At 43.6% G+C, this 15,902-nt stretch overlaps 1 protein-coding gene across 1 annotated transcript; it reads left to right on the top strand.

Moving 5' to 3' along the window:
• The first annotated feature begins 29 nt into the window (after positions 1-29).
• Positions 30-14,041, top strand: LOC116443553 (microtubule cross-linking factor 1-like). Its single transcript, XM_032107787.1, has 3 exons — positions 30-899; positions 12,056-12,280; positions 13,787-14,041. The coding sequence occupies exons 1-3, from the start codon at positions 30-32 to the stop codon at positions 14,024-14,026; spliced, it is 1,335 nt and encodes a 444-aa protein (XP_031963678.1). The 3' UTR covers positions 14,027-14,041.
• The last annotated feature ends 1,861 nt before the right edge of the window (positions 14,042-15,902 follow it).

Here is a 15,902-nt window from a genome sequence, read left to right as displayed (position 1 = left end):
CTGCCGCCCCGCAGCCCCCGGCCCGCGCCATGGAGGCGCTGAACGGCCCCGGCCCGGGGCCCGGCGACGCGCTGCGGCCGCCGCCGCCGCCTTCGCCCGGCCACCACCACCCGCACGCCGAGAAGAAGCGGCTGCACCGCGCCCCGTCGCCCGCCAGACCCTTCCTCAAGGACCTGCACGCCCGCGCCGCCGCCAAGCCTCCGCCCGCGCCCCCCAAGTCCCCCGGCCTCCCCGCCCGGGCGCCCCCGTCGCCGCACCCGGGCGCCCACCAGCCCTCCGCGGGGCTCCTGGCGGCGCCGGGCCGCCTCTCCCGTCGCCCCGCCGCCCCGGGGGGCAAGGCGGCCGCCGCCGCCGTCACCGCCGTCGGCAGGGCGGGCGCCAAGGCCGCCCCCTGCGCCAAGCGAGCAGCCCGCGGTCCGGAGCCGGGGCCCGGCGGCCGAGGAGCGGGGCGGCAGCCCGGCGGGGAGGCGGCCCCGCCGCCCGGCAAGGGCAGGAAGGCGAAGCGGGGCGGCGCGGCGGGCAGCGGCCATGCGGCGGCGGCGCTGGCCCGCGTCGGCCACACGGACAGCAGCTCCGACCTCTCCGACTGCCCCTCCGAGCCGCTCTCCGACGAGCAGCGCCTGGCCCCAGCCGCCAGCAGCGACGCCGAGTCCGGCACCGGCTCCAGCGACCGCGAGCGGGAGCCGCCCGCCGCTCATCCCGCCGCCGAGCCGCCCCGCGCCGGCCACGGCCCCGGCCCCGGGCGCGGAGCTCCGCCGGCCCTCGGCTCCCGCGGGGATGCGCTGCCTGCGGCCACGGGCGGGGGGCGAGCCTCGAGCGGCTGGGAGCCGCCGCCGGCGGCCCCGGAGGAGCTGCAGCGGGAGGTGGAGGAGCTGCGCTCGGAGAACGAGTACCTCAAGGTGAGCATCGCCCGCGGAGCCCGGCCTCGGCGGGGAAGGGAAGGGGGCGGCAGTGGTAGAAGTGCGGCCCCCTCCTACCTGGGAATGCGGGGACCGCGCCTGGGGGGAGGGCGAGTGGATTCGCGCTGCTTGGAGTCACCTCCCGCGAGACCCCCCGCCCCCGCTGGACCAAATGCCAAATTTTACCCGCGGGAGAGAAATAGAGGCAGCGAGAACCATCCGGGCGCCTCGGCCCCCTCCTCCCCCGCCCCCACGAAGAGAGACCGCGGCACGGCTTAAGGGCTCATAAGCGTATGATCGCGGCTCCCTGCAAAGTCCTATTTGTGGGCGCTGGATGAACGTCAGTCCGGTGCAACATGTACCGTGGCAATGCTGCGTTTGGTTGACGTGGTGGTAGCTCAGCAAACCCCGACTCTTTCTAAAGCGCCGCAAACACTCTACTGGTTAGCAGGACTTTGCTTTCCAGGAACTGTTTTCCTCAGTATCACCCTTTAAGAAAAGCCAAAGGAATAGGTTCCCTCATTTGATGTGGAAAGGATGGCAGCATTATGTGCTCTGCTTATTGTGTTACTTTATCACTGGAAAGTGAAGCCACTCGCTGTGAAGTACTAATAGAACAACAAGAGCAGCAAGAAAAAAGTGTCATTGCATCCTTGTACAGGTAGAAAAGTACATCTGCATGAATCCATCCTCGGAGAAAAAGCAAAGCTAAATTCAGGCAAGCTCTGAGCTGGGTTGACCTGTGGGAACTTTTAGTTGGACTGGTACTTACAATCCGATCTTTTGGCAGAGCAAAGAAGCTACATGCATAGAGATCTATAAATAAGATAAACTGAGATAATCCTGTAACCACAGCCACTGTTTGCCTCTGGTGAGAAAAATCTTTGTTCCCTGATTTTGGAAACACACTGTTGTCAAGCAAAATAACCATGGAAATCCATGTAAATCTAGTATTCTTACTCGAATAAGAACTGCAGTTTGGTGTATAACCTTGGGAGAGAAGGGTGCTAAAGATACAGGCTAGGCTCGTTAAGGGGTTTTGGCTAAGGTACAGGAAACAATATTCAGCATAGCAAAAGGGTAACAGCAGGGGTGCTGCAAGGTTCTTTGCCGGGTCTGGTGCTGCTTAGTGAACTGGAAAACGGAATGAGCAATGATACAGCAAAATTTTCAGATGACATTAAGTGAAGTCCAGCAAAGATCAGACAGAACTTAATCATAAAGTTAACCCCTGAGGAAAGTATGAAAGATGAAGGCAGAGGATGGTAAAAAAAAATCTTAATATTCAAAATCTGAAGCACTTGGAGGGAAGAATAATGCACTTTTCTGTTTAAGTGTGTTGCATTAACTTGGGAGCATCATGAGAGAAGGAGCAATGAAAATCTGCAAAAACTGTTAGATTACAGTGGGAACTGAACAGAGACTAACTTAGAAAAGCTGGCAATATTTTATAGAACTGTAGCTGTTACACAGGTCAGTGAGTGTACCTGAAATACTGGGGGCACTGCTGGTCATCTAGAAAAGGATAATACAGAACCAGACCAATAAAAATTATTGGCTCATAGCAAAGCTTTTATAGCACTCATTGGATGGGAAACTGAAGTGTGGTAGAGAAATGTAATAGTCTATAAAAAGATGAGCAGCACAGAGAACCTTTATCACAAGCTTTTGTTTTATTTGACAGCCTAGAAGCAAGAGGAGATGTAATGAAATCAGAATTGATAATAGGAATTGCTTAAGGAGTAAGTAGGTAACTGGCACTGCCATTAGAAGGCATGAAGTCCAGGAGCATCTCCTTGCATTACAGGATTTGCACAAGTATATGAGTAATATATACTTAAACCCATTACAAAGTATGTGTCAAGCCCTCTTTCTTTATACTGAAAGTAATTTTTAACTATGGGAAACTGAAAGAAAAGAGTTTGTCTGAATTGTCTAGGACTGACCCCTGTTAGTGTGCCCCACCTGAGGAACTCTGTGATCATGGGACCTAGTTGCCAGTGACAAGGCTTAGGTAAACTTTATTCTGCTTCATTCCAAATTTTTCACCCTGTGCAACAGTGCCTTCAGATCTTTCACCTTGATGTCTTCATCATCTACAGCAATTTTGTCCCAATGCTTTTTTGATTCAGATTGTGACTTTTTCATGCTAAAAGTATTTCTGAGACTGGTATGATACAGAATGGTGATGATACAGACTGGTTTCTTCAGTGGGCATGTTCTGATGCCTGGAAAGCCATGAGCTCACACTACTGCCTCTTCTGAGGGAAACGAGTACGTTATCTGCTTTCCTTGGCCACCTGGGCGCATGAGGTCTTAGTTCTGCTCCTCTCTCAAAATGGTTAGAGACAGCCTAGTGGTGCAAAAATTATCAGGAGAATCCCCAAACCTCATTTGCCTTTCCTAGGAAAACCTATAAAAAACATCTACAGATTAAAACCACAGCATTGTCTGAGTTGTTTACTTGTGGGTTTGTTCCGTGTGTTATTTACAACGCAGTTCTCTTGGTTGGCATTGGAGTGAGCTGTGTTTCTCCAGAGGGGGCTAAGGGATAACAGGGATGCTGTCAACTGTAAATAGACAAATGATTAGATAAATCCCAGAAGAAGCTGTTAATTTCCTGAGCATGGCCATAAGCCAAATTTTGTAGCTTTCACTCCTCCTTATCCCTCCCTGCAGCTGGAGTGCAGCCCTAAGTGCACGTAATAAAGTCTTTTTCAGGGAAATTTAATTTTCATATAGGAGTATCTTCCATGTGTCTGTAACACAGGTTATAGAAGATACACACACGCACACACACACAGACTTAGTGCTAAAGATTGCTAGAGATTAAAGTGTTACCAGAAAGAAAAAAAACAAACACAATAATTTGTTTTTGTTTCTACACAACAAATACCAGAAAGTCTCCCAGAATGCAGTGCAAGCTGCTGCTTCTGCAAACATCTCATATACCATGAGCCAGATTTTAACCTGGTATCAGGTTTCCACCTTATAATGTTCCAGGACTGTCTTTAGATAAGAATTTGGCTCTAGCCATAGCTAACTAGCTGCAAAGCTAAGCGTGTAGGTGAAGTGGCTGAGGAGAAATGTTTACATTGAGAAGTCTCTCCTCTACTACCACTGTGAAATTTCATCATAGATTTCAGTTTCATGTATTCCTTGCAAGATCTTATTTCAGCTACCTATGGGGGAAGACTGTAATATTACAGCAGCATTTAAAAGGTATCACTTCTTTGTTGACGTCTAAGAGAGAAATTTTGTCATGGCGCTCGGCTCTGTAGGACCAGGAGATCCTTGGTAACTGCTGGTAGTAGATAAAGTTTTAGTTACTGCTAGTCAGTCCTGTTAGTAGTAGCAAAATACTGCCCACACAAGTGGTTGATTTTCAAGTTTACTTTAAAGTGTCCAGCGCAGGGAGAAGTGTCATTCACTATGAGATTCCTTGGGAAACTTGGAAAGAAGCCTTTTGTGGTATAGAGCCCTCTGAAGGGTGAGGGATCTTAAGGAAGAAGGTCCAAATTTTAGCAATTAGGCATGTTTTTGCTCTGTCTCGGCCAAACTTTAATTTAGATTGTGTTAATTAAATAAACATGCTAGCAGAAACAGCAGTGGTGTTTTAGTCACAACACACGCCCCTTTTCTCTTTGCATCCTTCACAGCCATAATGTGAAAGCAGCCTCCTACATGAGGCGTGACACTTCCCACAGCCCTTAAAATAAAACTGGTGCTTGCTGTGCTTTTCTTCACCTGGCCTTCTGTTTGTGCCTGTGCTGGTCTAAGTTCAACATGCCAGAAATGCTGCTACAGTGTGGACTAGCACAGAAATATACTATCTGGGATTTATTAGATAACTGTCTTGCTTTGTCTTTTTTTCTTTCTATATTCATTTGTAACTGTGACATATTCTGGATACAAATTGACTAAGGGCCCACTCCAGGCTCCTTATTCCGCTCTGATGCATCTAAACTATGTTCATTTTTGTTTAAAATCACAATGTGTGTCATATGAGGTTACATTGTATTTCTTTACTCACTTGAAACTGTAGCTCTTTGAGTTGTAGGCTTGTGCTGAACTTAGGGGGAGTAATTCTACCGCTTCTTTTATTAACCTGCGGGGATTTGTGGATGTCAAAGGGTTTTGCAGACCAAGAATGACGCAAAGTGATGGCACCAATTTTTTTCCATTTAGTGAGGGTTACCAGGGTTAGCAAAATAAAGCTCATCCCCTATCTCTGCTTGACATGCTGCTTTTCCCACCTGGCGACTGGCGGCCCCGAAGAGAACGGAAGGTGACAACCCGGCCCGGGGCACCAACCCCAGGTGGCTGGGCTCAGCCGGAGGGACGGTCAGCTGTCGAGAGAGATGTCACTTTGGGGGAAGAATAGCGAGGCCATGTGCCTTGTTAGCTCCAGCTGTGTCCCTGGCAGCCCCCACCCTGCCTGGAGGGGATGAGCTGCGTGATGCACCGGGCAATAGTTTGCCTCGGTGGCCCTCAGTAGAGGCTATCAATGTTGCCATTGATGAGGGCTCGAAGAGCTTCACCAGCCCCAGCCGAGGATATGTGTTGAAACAATACTGTGGCTAATGCTTGAATGAAGCAGAAAAGCTGCCAGATGCTGCTCTCGCTCTCAGATCCTGCAAACTTGAAGCGGCCCTGAAGTCAACAGGTGCTCACGGTCCTGTGACTTTTCAGTTCGCATCTTGCACAAGCTTCAGACAACGTTGGATTGGTGAGTGACTTGTAAAGTAGTCTGCTTTGAAAGCTAAATAATAACATCAGGGGCCCAGGGGCTTCAGGTTCATTAACATATTTTGCAAGAGGCAAAAATAATGGTTGTTGCTTTCTTCCCAATCAAAGCCTTTTAGAGCATATTTATCCCTGCTGCAGTTCTGCTGTAAAGTGCTATGGGGGATGTGTTTATTTCTTAGCAGCAGCAGCAGTGTCTCCTACATATAGACACTTTGAGATATTTAAAACATGAAAACAGAGATTATGTAAAATCACAGTTCATGAATCTTAGATTTATCAAGGACTTTCTAGAAGCTCTGGATTCACCAGTGCAATAGCAGTTACTCACTGTAATTTCCACTCTTCCTCCCTTCCCCACTCTCCACTCATTTGATTAAATGTATATTAAATAGCTTTCTATTTAGAAAACAGTACTGACATAATCTATAAATATGACTTTTGGCCAAATTCATAAACATATTTTTTAGATAGACAATTGAATTTCCTCCTTCTTTTGTATTTTCTTAAATACTATACAGTTTATAGATTTTGTGTGTTTTTGTCTTCCTAGTTTGCAGTTATTTTCAACTTAATATATAACTTCTGAACACTGATGTGTTCTAATTCGCTGGAGCCTAAAGACTTCGCTAGTGTGCATAACTGTACTCACATAGCAATGAATTCAGTATCCATGTATCTTTTATGCTATTTTTTTGCATGTAATTTCTCCCTAACAATAATTTTCAAGGTTTTTTGACGCATGGTTGGGTTCCACTGTTTAGTCTCTATTCATGCTCTGAGGTAAGAGCTTTCTCTATTTTAGCCAGTAATTCATCTCAATGAAGGTAGATCAGCAGGCTGACCTAAATGCAAGTGGTGCAGATGACCCTTCCTCTGCAGTTTAGTGTCTTGCTTTGGACTGCATTTAGTCTGGCCCCTTGAACAAAACATCCCCATCATGCATATGTTTTAAAGCTGTCCAGAGGACTCGAGTAGCGGAGCACATTTGCTACACCCTTGGAGTGTAGGTCTCTGTTTTATTTCAGAAGGAATCCGTTTCTTGCATGCTCTGTGGACAGAATGAGTGTGCAGTTGGTGGAGATGATTGGAAAATTTATTTTCAAACCTTGTTACAGATCATAACCAGACTGGCTGGGCAGACAGAGCCCATAAGTTATGCAAGTATTCCTGGTCATTTCAGTGGGAATGACTCAGATGAGTATGGGTTACTCAGTGTAATAGCTGTATGGCCTGACTTTTTCTCTCTCTTTCTCTCTCTCTCTCTATTTTTTTTTTTAAAGAATCATAAACAAGGCATATTCCTGTAATTTGTTCTTAATTATACTTCATTATAATTAAATCAATAATAAACAAGCATGACATCAGTAAATGTATTAATGAGGTAATGGCTTCTCTTCTGACAGGCAAGTCTTCAATTTGCACAGTACAGACAGAAAATGACCTATCAGTATGCATTTGGGCTATACAGTGATGAAAATTGCACCCAAGTCTTTCCCCCTTTCAGCCAGTTCACATTGGCTTGGTACACTGGCAGGCAAATGGGGAATCCTGATTCTGTTGCTTTTGCACTGCAGTCTTGGGGACTCCTGCAAACAGAGCATCTATTTGTGTATGGCCCTGTGTCCATACAGACACCCTGTGACTCTCAGTTGGGTAATTCCTATTAGACCCCAAATAGCTGGCCTTTAGGAAGTCATTTGGGCCAAGTGAAACCATAAGCTGAAGGACTCGGGCTGGTGGAAGTGGGATTTCTACTGCAAATTTGGAAAGAGCTGCCAGTTAGAAAACAGACTTCCTTTCGTTTTTTCTGATGACCAGAGTGACATAGGGAAATAAAAGCAGTTTATCTTTTCCTAAACAATATTCTTTCTTCCAGGACTCTCTGACTCGTGCTGTTCTTACTGAAAGTAATAGCATAATTACCATTAAATTAAAAGGGATCAAGAGGAGGCTTTCATCCCCTTCAGGAATGCACAACAAAGTGAAGCTTCTGATGCCAGCACTTAACCTCCCAATTTCAATTGCCACTTTGGGGTGCTGGAGCAGGTCCTCCCTGTTTAAGGAAGGGAGCAGCTCTCCATTTTTAGATGAACAAAGGGGGATGGCCACTTCCTTGCCTGTTTGTTTTAATTACATTTAAGTGCTTATTCTGATCTCTTTCTTCAGTTTTACAATATTAAACTCTACAGTATGAAGCTCAATACCTCCTGAGAGAAAGAGCTTTAATTCTAACTCACAATAATAATAGTAGTAAGAACAATACATTTTAATTAAGTCAAGGGTTTGGCTTATCTGTTATTTCTATCTGCCTTGTAGCCAGAGCATCACTTTTTTTTCAAACTACCAAGCTGGGAGTTTTGGCTTTGCTGCATTTACCTTCGATTTCACAAATGATTGACATGTTTTCCTTCAAAACAGCAGTTTGCCAGTTTAGTAAGCAGGACCATCACAGTTTCAGTTACAACTTCCCTTTCCATGGGTCTTTCTTTAAATTACCTTCCTTCATTTTCTGTGCATGGATCACTTTAGAAGGGGAGTTTAAGCTGTTCTGATTTTCTAGGTGTGATTGTAACAGTTCTGACTTAGGATCTGCTAACATACGGTTTCAGGGTTCACAGCAGAATCACAAATACTTGCCAAGGAGAATCAGCTGCTAAGAGATGGAATCATCTACACCCTTGTCGCTGGCCTTGTGGCCTGTATCAAAAGCAAGATTGTGTCTTTATTGTAACTAAAGTTAAACTGTTATGGTTCAGTTAGAGGTTAACCCAGTATCTAAAATGGTGTGCTGACATACAAAATCTGAGCCAGATTTTCTAGAGGTGACATGTTCCTCTCTATATATTTATTATATAAAAATAGGACTTCATGTTGCTATTCAAAAATATTTAATCTGTCTGATTTAATTTGGGTCTTTTCCTCTCTAGGTTCAAGCCCCAAGCACTGCAGCAATACAGCAGAAAATGGGCTGATGCTGCATGCAGCCTGTACAGTGAGGCTTCTGCTCCTTATACAGTCAAAATTGTTTGTGGCCTCATGTTGCCTTGTTTTAAAGCTCATCCAAAGGATGCTGTATCTCTAAATACAGGAAGTTGGATACAGTTTGATTTCTATGTGAAAATTTTGGGAGTAGGAAAAAAATTAATTGTGGAAAAGAAACTCCGTTCCGTCAAAAAAATATCTGAGAGGAGAAGCATGGGAGATTTTTAAAGTATAGCTTCCTTCATTGTATTCTAAATTTTAATTCATCTGCAAAATTACACTAGAGAAAAATGAACTGTGTATTTATAATCAAAACCAGAGGCAAGCATAGCAAAAAAAAAAAAATCACTGACTTGCAAAGTCAGAGTTGTGCTGATAAGGGAGATCGAGAAAATTTTGGTTTTACCAGGAGGTTAAAGACAGTCCTATTTCCTGATGCTCATGCCAATGCTTGCAACTCTTTGAGGAACTTCTTTGGTGTGAGGAAAGACATTGGACTCAAGTCTCTAACAGAGACAGAGTGACTTTTACAGCTGGGAGAGCTCCCATGCCCACAGACAGGGTTTGGGAACGTTCAGTTTCAATGGGATGAGTGTTTCAGGGATTGGATTGTTTAAAATTATGTGAGTTTCACTTTCCAAGTTTGGTTGCAATAAATGCTTTGAGATCAAATAGTGTTTATTATTTGTCTTTAGAAACCAATCAGATTTGCTAACAGCAAAACCTGATGAAGATAAGAAGGAAGTTTAAGAGATGAGCAATGACATTATAACTGCAGGCTACTTTATACATGAAAGCCATTGCTTAGTTCTTAAATGTAAACATCAGATTATAAACCAGATCCCATTAATTTGTTGATGACAGTTGTTTTTCTTTATTGTGGATTTGTGTTTCAAAATTTTAATTTAGAACCAAATTACTAATCTAACATTAGCATTCTGAAGATGATGTTAAGAAGTTAATTGAACTTAAATCTAATTGAGGTAAATTTAACACCTGAGTCTGAAGACAAACCCTACAAAATGACTCTGGTCCTGTTCATTCCATAGGGCTGTGGTAGCTCTGACAGGTAACGATTCTACTTTTGGTATGAGTACCTTAGACAAAATATCTCATTAATAAACTGAAAATGCACAAGTGTACTCCTTTTCCTAGGTTCAAAAGCCACTGCTACTCTCCAATCAGTTTCTAAAACCTTGACATTTTCTTCTGCATCTCTTATCTTCACTGGGTAAACTTTTACTTTAGCTCTTGAAAGTGTCTATAAATGTGAAGCATCGTGATAAGTGTGTACACAGGAAAGAAAAACAGGTCTCGTCCCCAGTCCAATCAAGCATGCATTGCTATGTTTTTCTTTTTAAAATATACGTCATTTATCAAAACTTCACCAGTGCAATGGCTGTAAACTGGCCAGAGTATTTGGCTGTGTCCTGAGGAGTAGATAGGGCCTGGACCCTCGATTGTTTTGAAATAATCCTGCTGGATTTGGTCTGCAGAGCTCATTTGCTTCCTTGAAGTCTGCTGTTTGTGCTTAATTAATGTGTTTGGAACTTCTGAGGATGTTATTGCTGCAAGGGTAACCTCGATGGCAGTGCTTACACTATTCCTTTTCAGACAGTGTATGGTGTGAGCATGATCCAGCGCACTGGGGAGTAACTCTTGAGTTTCTCTGTCCACACAAATATCCTGCTTCTGCACTTGTCCCAGGGAGACTGTGGGACAGGATGCTCCTGCAGCAGAAATCTGAATGTATTGAGAATGTACAGTGACATAATAGGCTTGTGAGAAAACTTCTTTATCCTTTCAGAGCATCCAGGGAGAACTGAATGGGCTGTACTGGTGGAGCAAAGCCTCTCTTATAAGCCCAGAGTTGTAATTTTGGAAATAACAGGCCTTGTGCATACCCAAAATTTATGCTGGCTCAGCTAACTGAAATTAAACCATAGGTCCATACTGGTGTTTTTATGCATGGATGGGATGTTGGTAAGAATAAGGCTGTAATTCTAACATAACTGACAAGGCTAAAGAAGTTCTACCCATCTTCCTTTGGTCAGGACCACGCTCAGGGACAAGATCTGCCCTGCAATTGTTATCAAATCTCCAATGAAGCAAGATTAATATGTCAGTCTGGTTAGGTTGTGGGAAGGGGGAATGGCTGAGAGGACTGCCAGGAGAGTATGGGCGGATGTGTTCATGCAGGGACTGGACAGGGATGGTTCAGCCAGGGGCAGGGGAAGCTTTGTCAAGGGTACTGACTTCATAGCAGTGCCCTCTCCACCTGAGACAAGTGTGAAACGTTCTCTGGCCACCCTTGGTATTTCAAGTGTGAAATAATCTCCAGCCATCCTTGGTATTTCAAGAGTGATTTAGAGATCTGAAGTGAGGTCACACTGCAGCTAGCCCCAGTGCAAGTTCTCCTGGAATCTTATTTAAGCAAAGTTTTCCACTGAAAATTTGGTCTTTATTATATCAAACACAAATTTAAACAGACCAATTAAAAATTTAATAGTTAATTTCAAATATTTTCCTCCTGGCTCTTTTTCTTGATTTTTTTCCCCCCAGCTTTGTTTAAAGCTTGTAGAATCATTTTTTTTTCTCTCATGCAGTAGTTTAATACCTTGTACCCCTCTGCTTGGAAGACCTTTGTAACAGTTCTAGCTGTGGAGCTTCAGTTATGCACAGATTAAACAAATGGCAATGATAGAGCTTATCCTGTTCAGCTGTAAATCTTTAATCTGACTTTAGAGAGCAAGTGCCACTCATGGTATAACATGGAATTGGGACAGTTCAGGATGCCCAGAAAAGAATGAGCAGGTTATTCCCGGGGGCACAGGTTTTGTTTTGTTCCTGCAGTCCTGTTATTGAGATGTGTGTGCCCACTTTCTCCTGCACACAACCCATGTGTCATTCAGCCAGTGCATGGCGTTAGGCTCAGATGGGACAGCATTTCCATATGGAGCAGTTCAGTATTTTGTGTAAAACATTTTTCAAGGGAAAATTTCATTTTTAGGAGGGGTTGGCTGTTAAAAAGGCACACACCACACAGAGATGTTGAAGTACTTGCTTTAGTAGGTTTACTGTAGTCTAAGTAAAACAAGGAATCAGTTCAAACAGTGGTAAAGTATTGTGCGCTTTTAATTTTAATTGGAGACGGTAAAATGAAGGTCATCAGTTTCAGGAGACATGAGCATCTGGTTTGTTTTTAATTATCAAAGCAGCTGAAAGAAATATGACAAGTATTCATTAATTTAGTTCAGCATAATTACTCAATGTTGGGTTAAAACTTCTGCTCCTGTGACTTCTGGAGCTGCGTGTTGCAATCTGTATCATTTCATTAATATGGTATCCTAGTGAGCATGTTTCCTATTTTTCTCCCACGGGTGAGATTTAGAGGTATGATGGAGCACTGTTTTGACTTCTCACAGGATGAGCTGGATGAACTTCGGGCTGAAATGGAAGAAATGCGTGACAGCTATTTAGAGGAAGATGTTTACCAGCTGCAGGAGCTCCGGCGAGAGCTGGACCGGGCAAACAAGAATTGCCGCATTCTGCAATATCGTCTCAGGAAAGCAGAACAGAAAAGCTTGAAAGTTGCGCAAACAGGCCATGTGGATGGAGAGCTCATTAGGAGCCTGGAACAGGATTTAAAGGTAGGTTGAGAGATTCATATTCATAGCAAAAGAGAGCAGACCGTGATGTGGCAGTGGAAGTGAGTGTGACACATGAAACAAGCAGTAGTTCTCCAAATGTCAGGACCAATTTCCTACTGCTGTGGTGGAGAACAAATATTCAGCTCATCATCATCATCATAAGATGTGTCAGTGACCAAAAAAAACATGTGTTTAGACTCAAAATGAAAGAAATACAGTCAAGTTACATTTGTGCATTTGAAAGATTTAAAAGGTCTTGTTTTATTGGTTTTACCGAAAATCTTCACTTTGCAATACTGTATAAACAAGACCTGATACGCTTTTTCCAGTTCATGCTGTTTCCTTCCTTTTCGCTTATGCCAAGTAACTGGAAAAAAATAGTCAAAGTTGCATTTCTTAGAGTCTAGTGAGTTACTTGTATCAGGAACAGACTGTTATATTTTTGCAGGGCAGATAGAGAATCAAAATGCTCTGTCCCTAAAAATACAAATTCCTGTAAAAATTACATTCATACTGAAACAGTTTTTGTATCTTTCAGAAATGCTTCCATCAAAACCAAGTAAAACTCTGTATAGGCTTTGTATGTTTATCTAGCTTAACTCGTCTTAATATTGCTATCTTGTAGCTGTTTTTAAAATATCTTCTGTAGAGAAGGACTGCTTACAACTGGAATTATTAAGAATGTTGTACTTAAAAATGTAAAACGTAAAACCTTCTGAAACTGGAATGATTTGTTGTCAGCAGTGGAAATGAGAGTAACATCAAGTCATCAAACCTTTTAAAATTTCAGATCTAATTTTTTGTTTTATGATGAAAACCAACTTATAACCTTGTAACAGTAGCAGTGATACATAACCCTGTAAAAATCTTGTACGTAGATTTGAATGAAAGATACATTGAGTGTTTTTAGTTAGTTGGCTTTGGGTTTACTGATTCCTTGCAATTCCATAATTCCTCACGTTGTATGATGTATCACCTTTACAAACATTTTTGGAGTAAATATCTATTCTTGTTAGGCTGGACTCAGAAAACCTAAGCTGGCATATATTTCTGTGCTTTCATATCACTCTTGCCTAGCTGTGATTGCTGCTAAAGCAGCAAGTTTGCATGGATGGGACTGCTGCACACACGTTGCTTTGATGGATGGCCCATCAGCTTTATGCACAATTCCTTGTCTTTGGCTTTATCTGTGTGGTATGCTGGCACTTTGATGGGCGGGTTTGGTATCTGCGTGTTTCCTCCCGCTGTTCATGACTTTGCCTTAGCATAATGTGGAGAGGGAGCTGGAGATGGGTAATCAAATATATTTTCATTCTGGATTTCTTTATTAGAAATGAATATTTATTTTGGTACTTGGAAGGCTTTGACTGTTCCATCAACAGTGTCATAATTGAATTAAAAATCTCTTGGCTGTCTAGGGCTGTAATATGCTTCTTACTGTAGGAGACATACTGTAGCTGTTGCTCCTCACGAATAATCTTCATGCATCTGTGCTCTTTTGACCAGGTAGCCAAAGATGTTTCTGTCAGACTGCACCATGAGCTGGAGAGTGTGGAGGAGAAACGAGTTAAAGCAGAAGACGAAAATGAAGTCCTTCGGCAGCAAATCATTGAGGTGGAAGTATCCAAGCAGACGCTGCAAAATGAGCTGGACAAGTTAAAAGAGGTAAGCAATTGTCAGAAAAGCCATGCAGAGCAGTATTGCTGGATTAGAATGGAAATTTGGCACACAGGTGTCTTAGACTAATTCGTACATGAAATGCTTGCTGATATTGCTTGTACAATTGCCCCAAAGGTCTCCTTTGTTATATGTCCCAGATACGTCATCGGTAATTTAGAATCAATAGAGATGTAGATGAGTGATTCTCCACTTTTTTTGTCTAGGGCTTCTCACAGGGCTTCTGTCCCATTTTCAACTGTCTCCTTAAAAACTCTCTTCCTGCTGGAGCAAAACTATCTTTGATTTGACTCCAGCTAGCTAGCTCTGGCTGTTCTTTACACAGACTGGGACTTCCACCTACTTGAAAGTCAAATGAGGCGTGCATGACTTGTCTCTGAGAGCAGGGTTCAGATAGGCAAGGCACTGTTTTGGCTGGTACTCCTCAGTGGTGGCGGTGGAGACATCAGCATGAGCTAGGCAGCAGGAATGTGGTCTGTAATGTATAAATAACTTTACACTTCAGGCACAGAAACACTGTCTCTTGAGAAAAGGAATAATTTCAGCTGGTGCTGACACATAGTCATACTGGGCGAAGTGATGATCCTTGGAAGGAAGTGAGCTGAGGAGCAGGGGACCATAAAGGAAAGCCAAATACAAAGCACAGCACTTTGCTGGAGCCTACATCCCGATCTGTAGTGGTATTTCTGTTCTCTTAACAGTATGGCAGATTGGCAGCTCACAGCCCCTGCTCTGTTTTAAACCAGATTGAGATAGAGCATTTAAACATAATGAGGTAAGGCATTTATCCTCTGAGCCCTGGTCAGATTTAGAGAGCTGGTGCAATTATGTGTTATTTTAATCTTTCCAGCATTACTTGTGAGTCAACTGGCACAAAGCCTGGCTCAGTTTTATAAGGACAACCCCTATTTAATTTAATATGTTTGAGTTATGAGTAGTCCAGTGCAGGAGTTTTGGACCATTTTGTACCTAACAGAACAGGTCATCAGCTGATGTACGTATCAGTGTTGCTTAGATCACTCGTGAACCTGACACAAAAGATAAAGTCTGTGTGATGTTCTAGCTATTCTTCTCCTTTCTCAATTTTATTTGTGAATGCTGTGCTAAGTGGACAGGGATACCATGTTACAGGGCCTGTAGTCTCTACTCTGCACAAAAATAACATCTCATCCACTGTCCTGGTTGTATTGTTTGTTGTTGATTAACACGCAGGTCCACTGGGTACGGCTTGATGGTCATGGGGTTTGAGCACAAACTAAACTGTGGGTGAGAAGTGGGGGAAAAAGTGGTCCAGCAGTGCTGAAGACTCAGGCTGGCTCTAACCAGGCTGAAATTACTTTGCCACTTAGGTTGCTGCAGCCTAGCTGTACTGGGAAGCCCTGCTAAGTCAGCTGTCTCTCTGCTGGGTTGCAAGATGAAGTGAATGCACCCTTACTTTGTAAGCATTCCTTGCCCCATAAGAGGTAAAAGCTATAGGGGAGCTAGGGAAAGGGACACATAGCAGGTAGAATGATGGGATGTGCTCATGCTGATCTGGAGATAAAGCAGGGCATAAGATAGATCATGAGATGTAGTTGTAGTAGTAGTAGAGATAGTCTGGTTTCACATGCCATGAGTTGTGGCTTCTCTGGCAGCCACAATTTCACAAGGTCATAGGAGGTGAGAAGATGGAGGTTGGAGTCCTTGGCAGGTCACACAAGGACAGATGAGCCAAAATCTGGAGAAACACAGCTACGCATGTGTCAGATAATGTGTGTTTGCAATGTTGTTGACATTGCTAAAAAAAAAAAATATTATTCTTCACTCAAGATGTGTTCAAATAACTACCAGAAGCAGTGCTTCCTTAGGAACATTTAATGTGCGCAAGGAATGCATTATAGACGTGCCAGTGGGAAAACTAGTGCTTTATATATCAGGACAAAAGTGACCCCAAAGCCATGTAGCT

This window comes from Corvus moneduloides, chromosome 1, assembly GCF_009650955.1.
Source record: "Corvus moneduloides isolate bCorMon1 chromosome 1, bCorMon1.pri, whole genome shotgun sequence".
NCBI classification, from domain to species: domain Eukaryota; kingdom Metazoa; phylum Chordata; class Aves; order Passeriformes; family Corvidae; genus Corvus; species Corvus moneduloides.
This window is presented reverse-complemented; position numbering and strand designations above follow the sequence as displayed.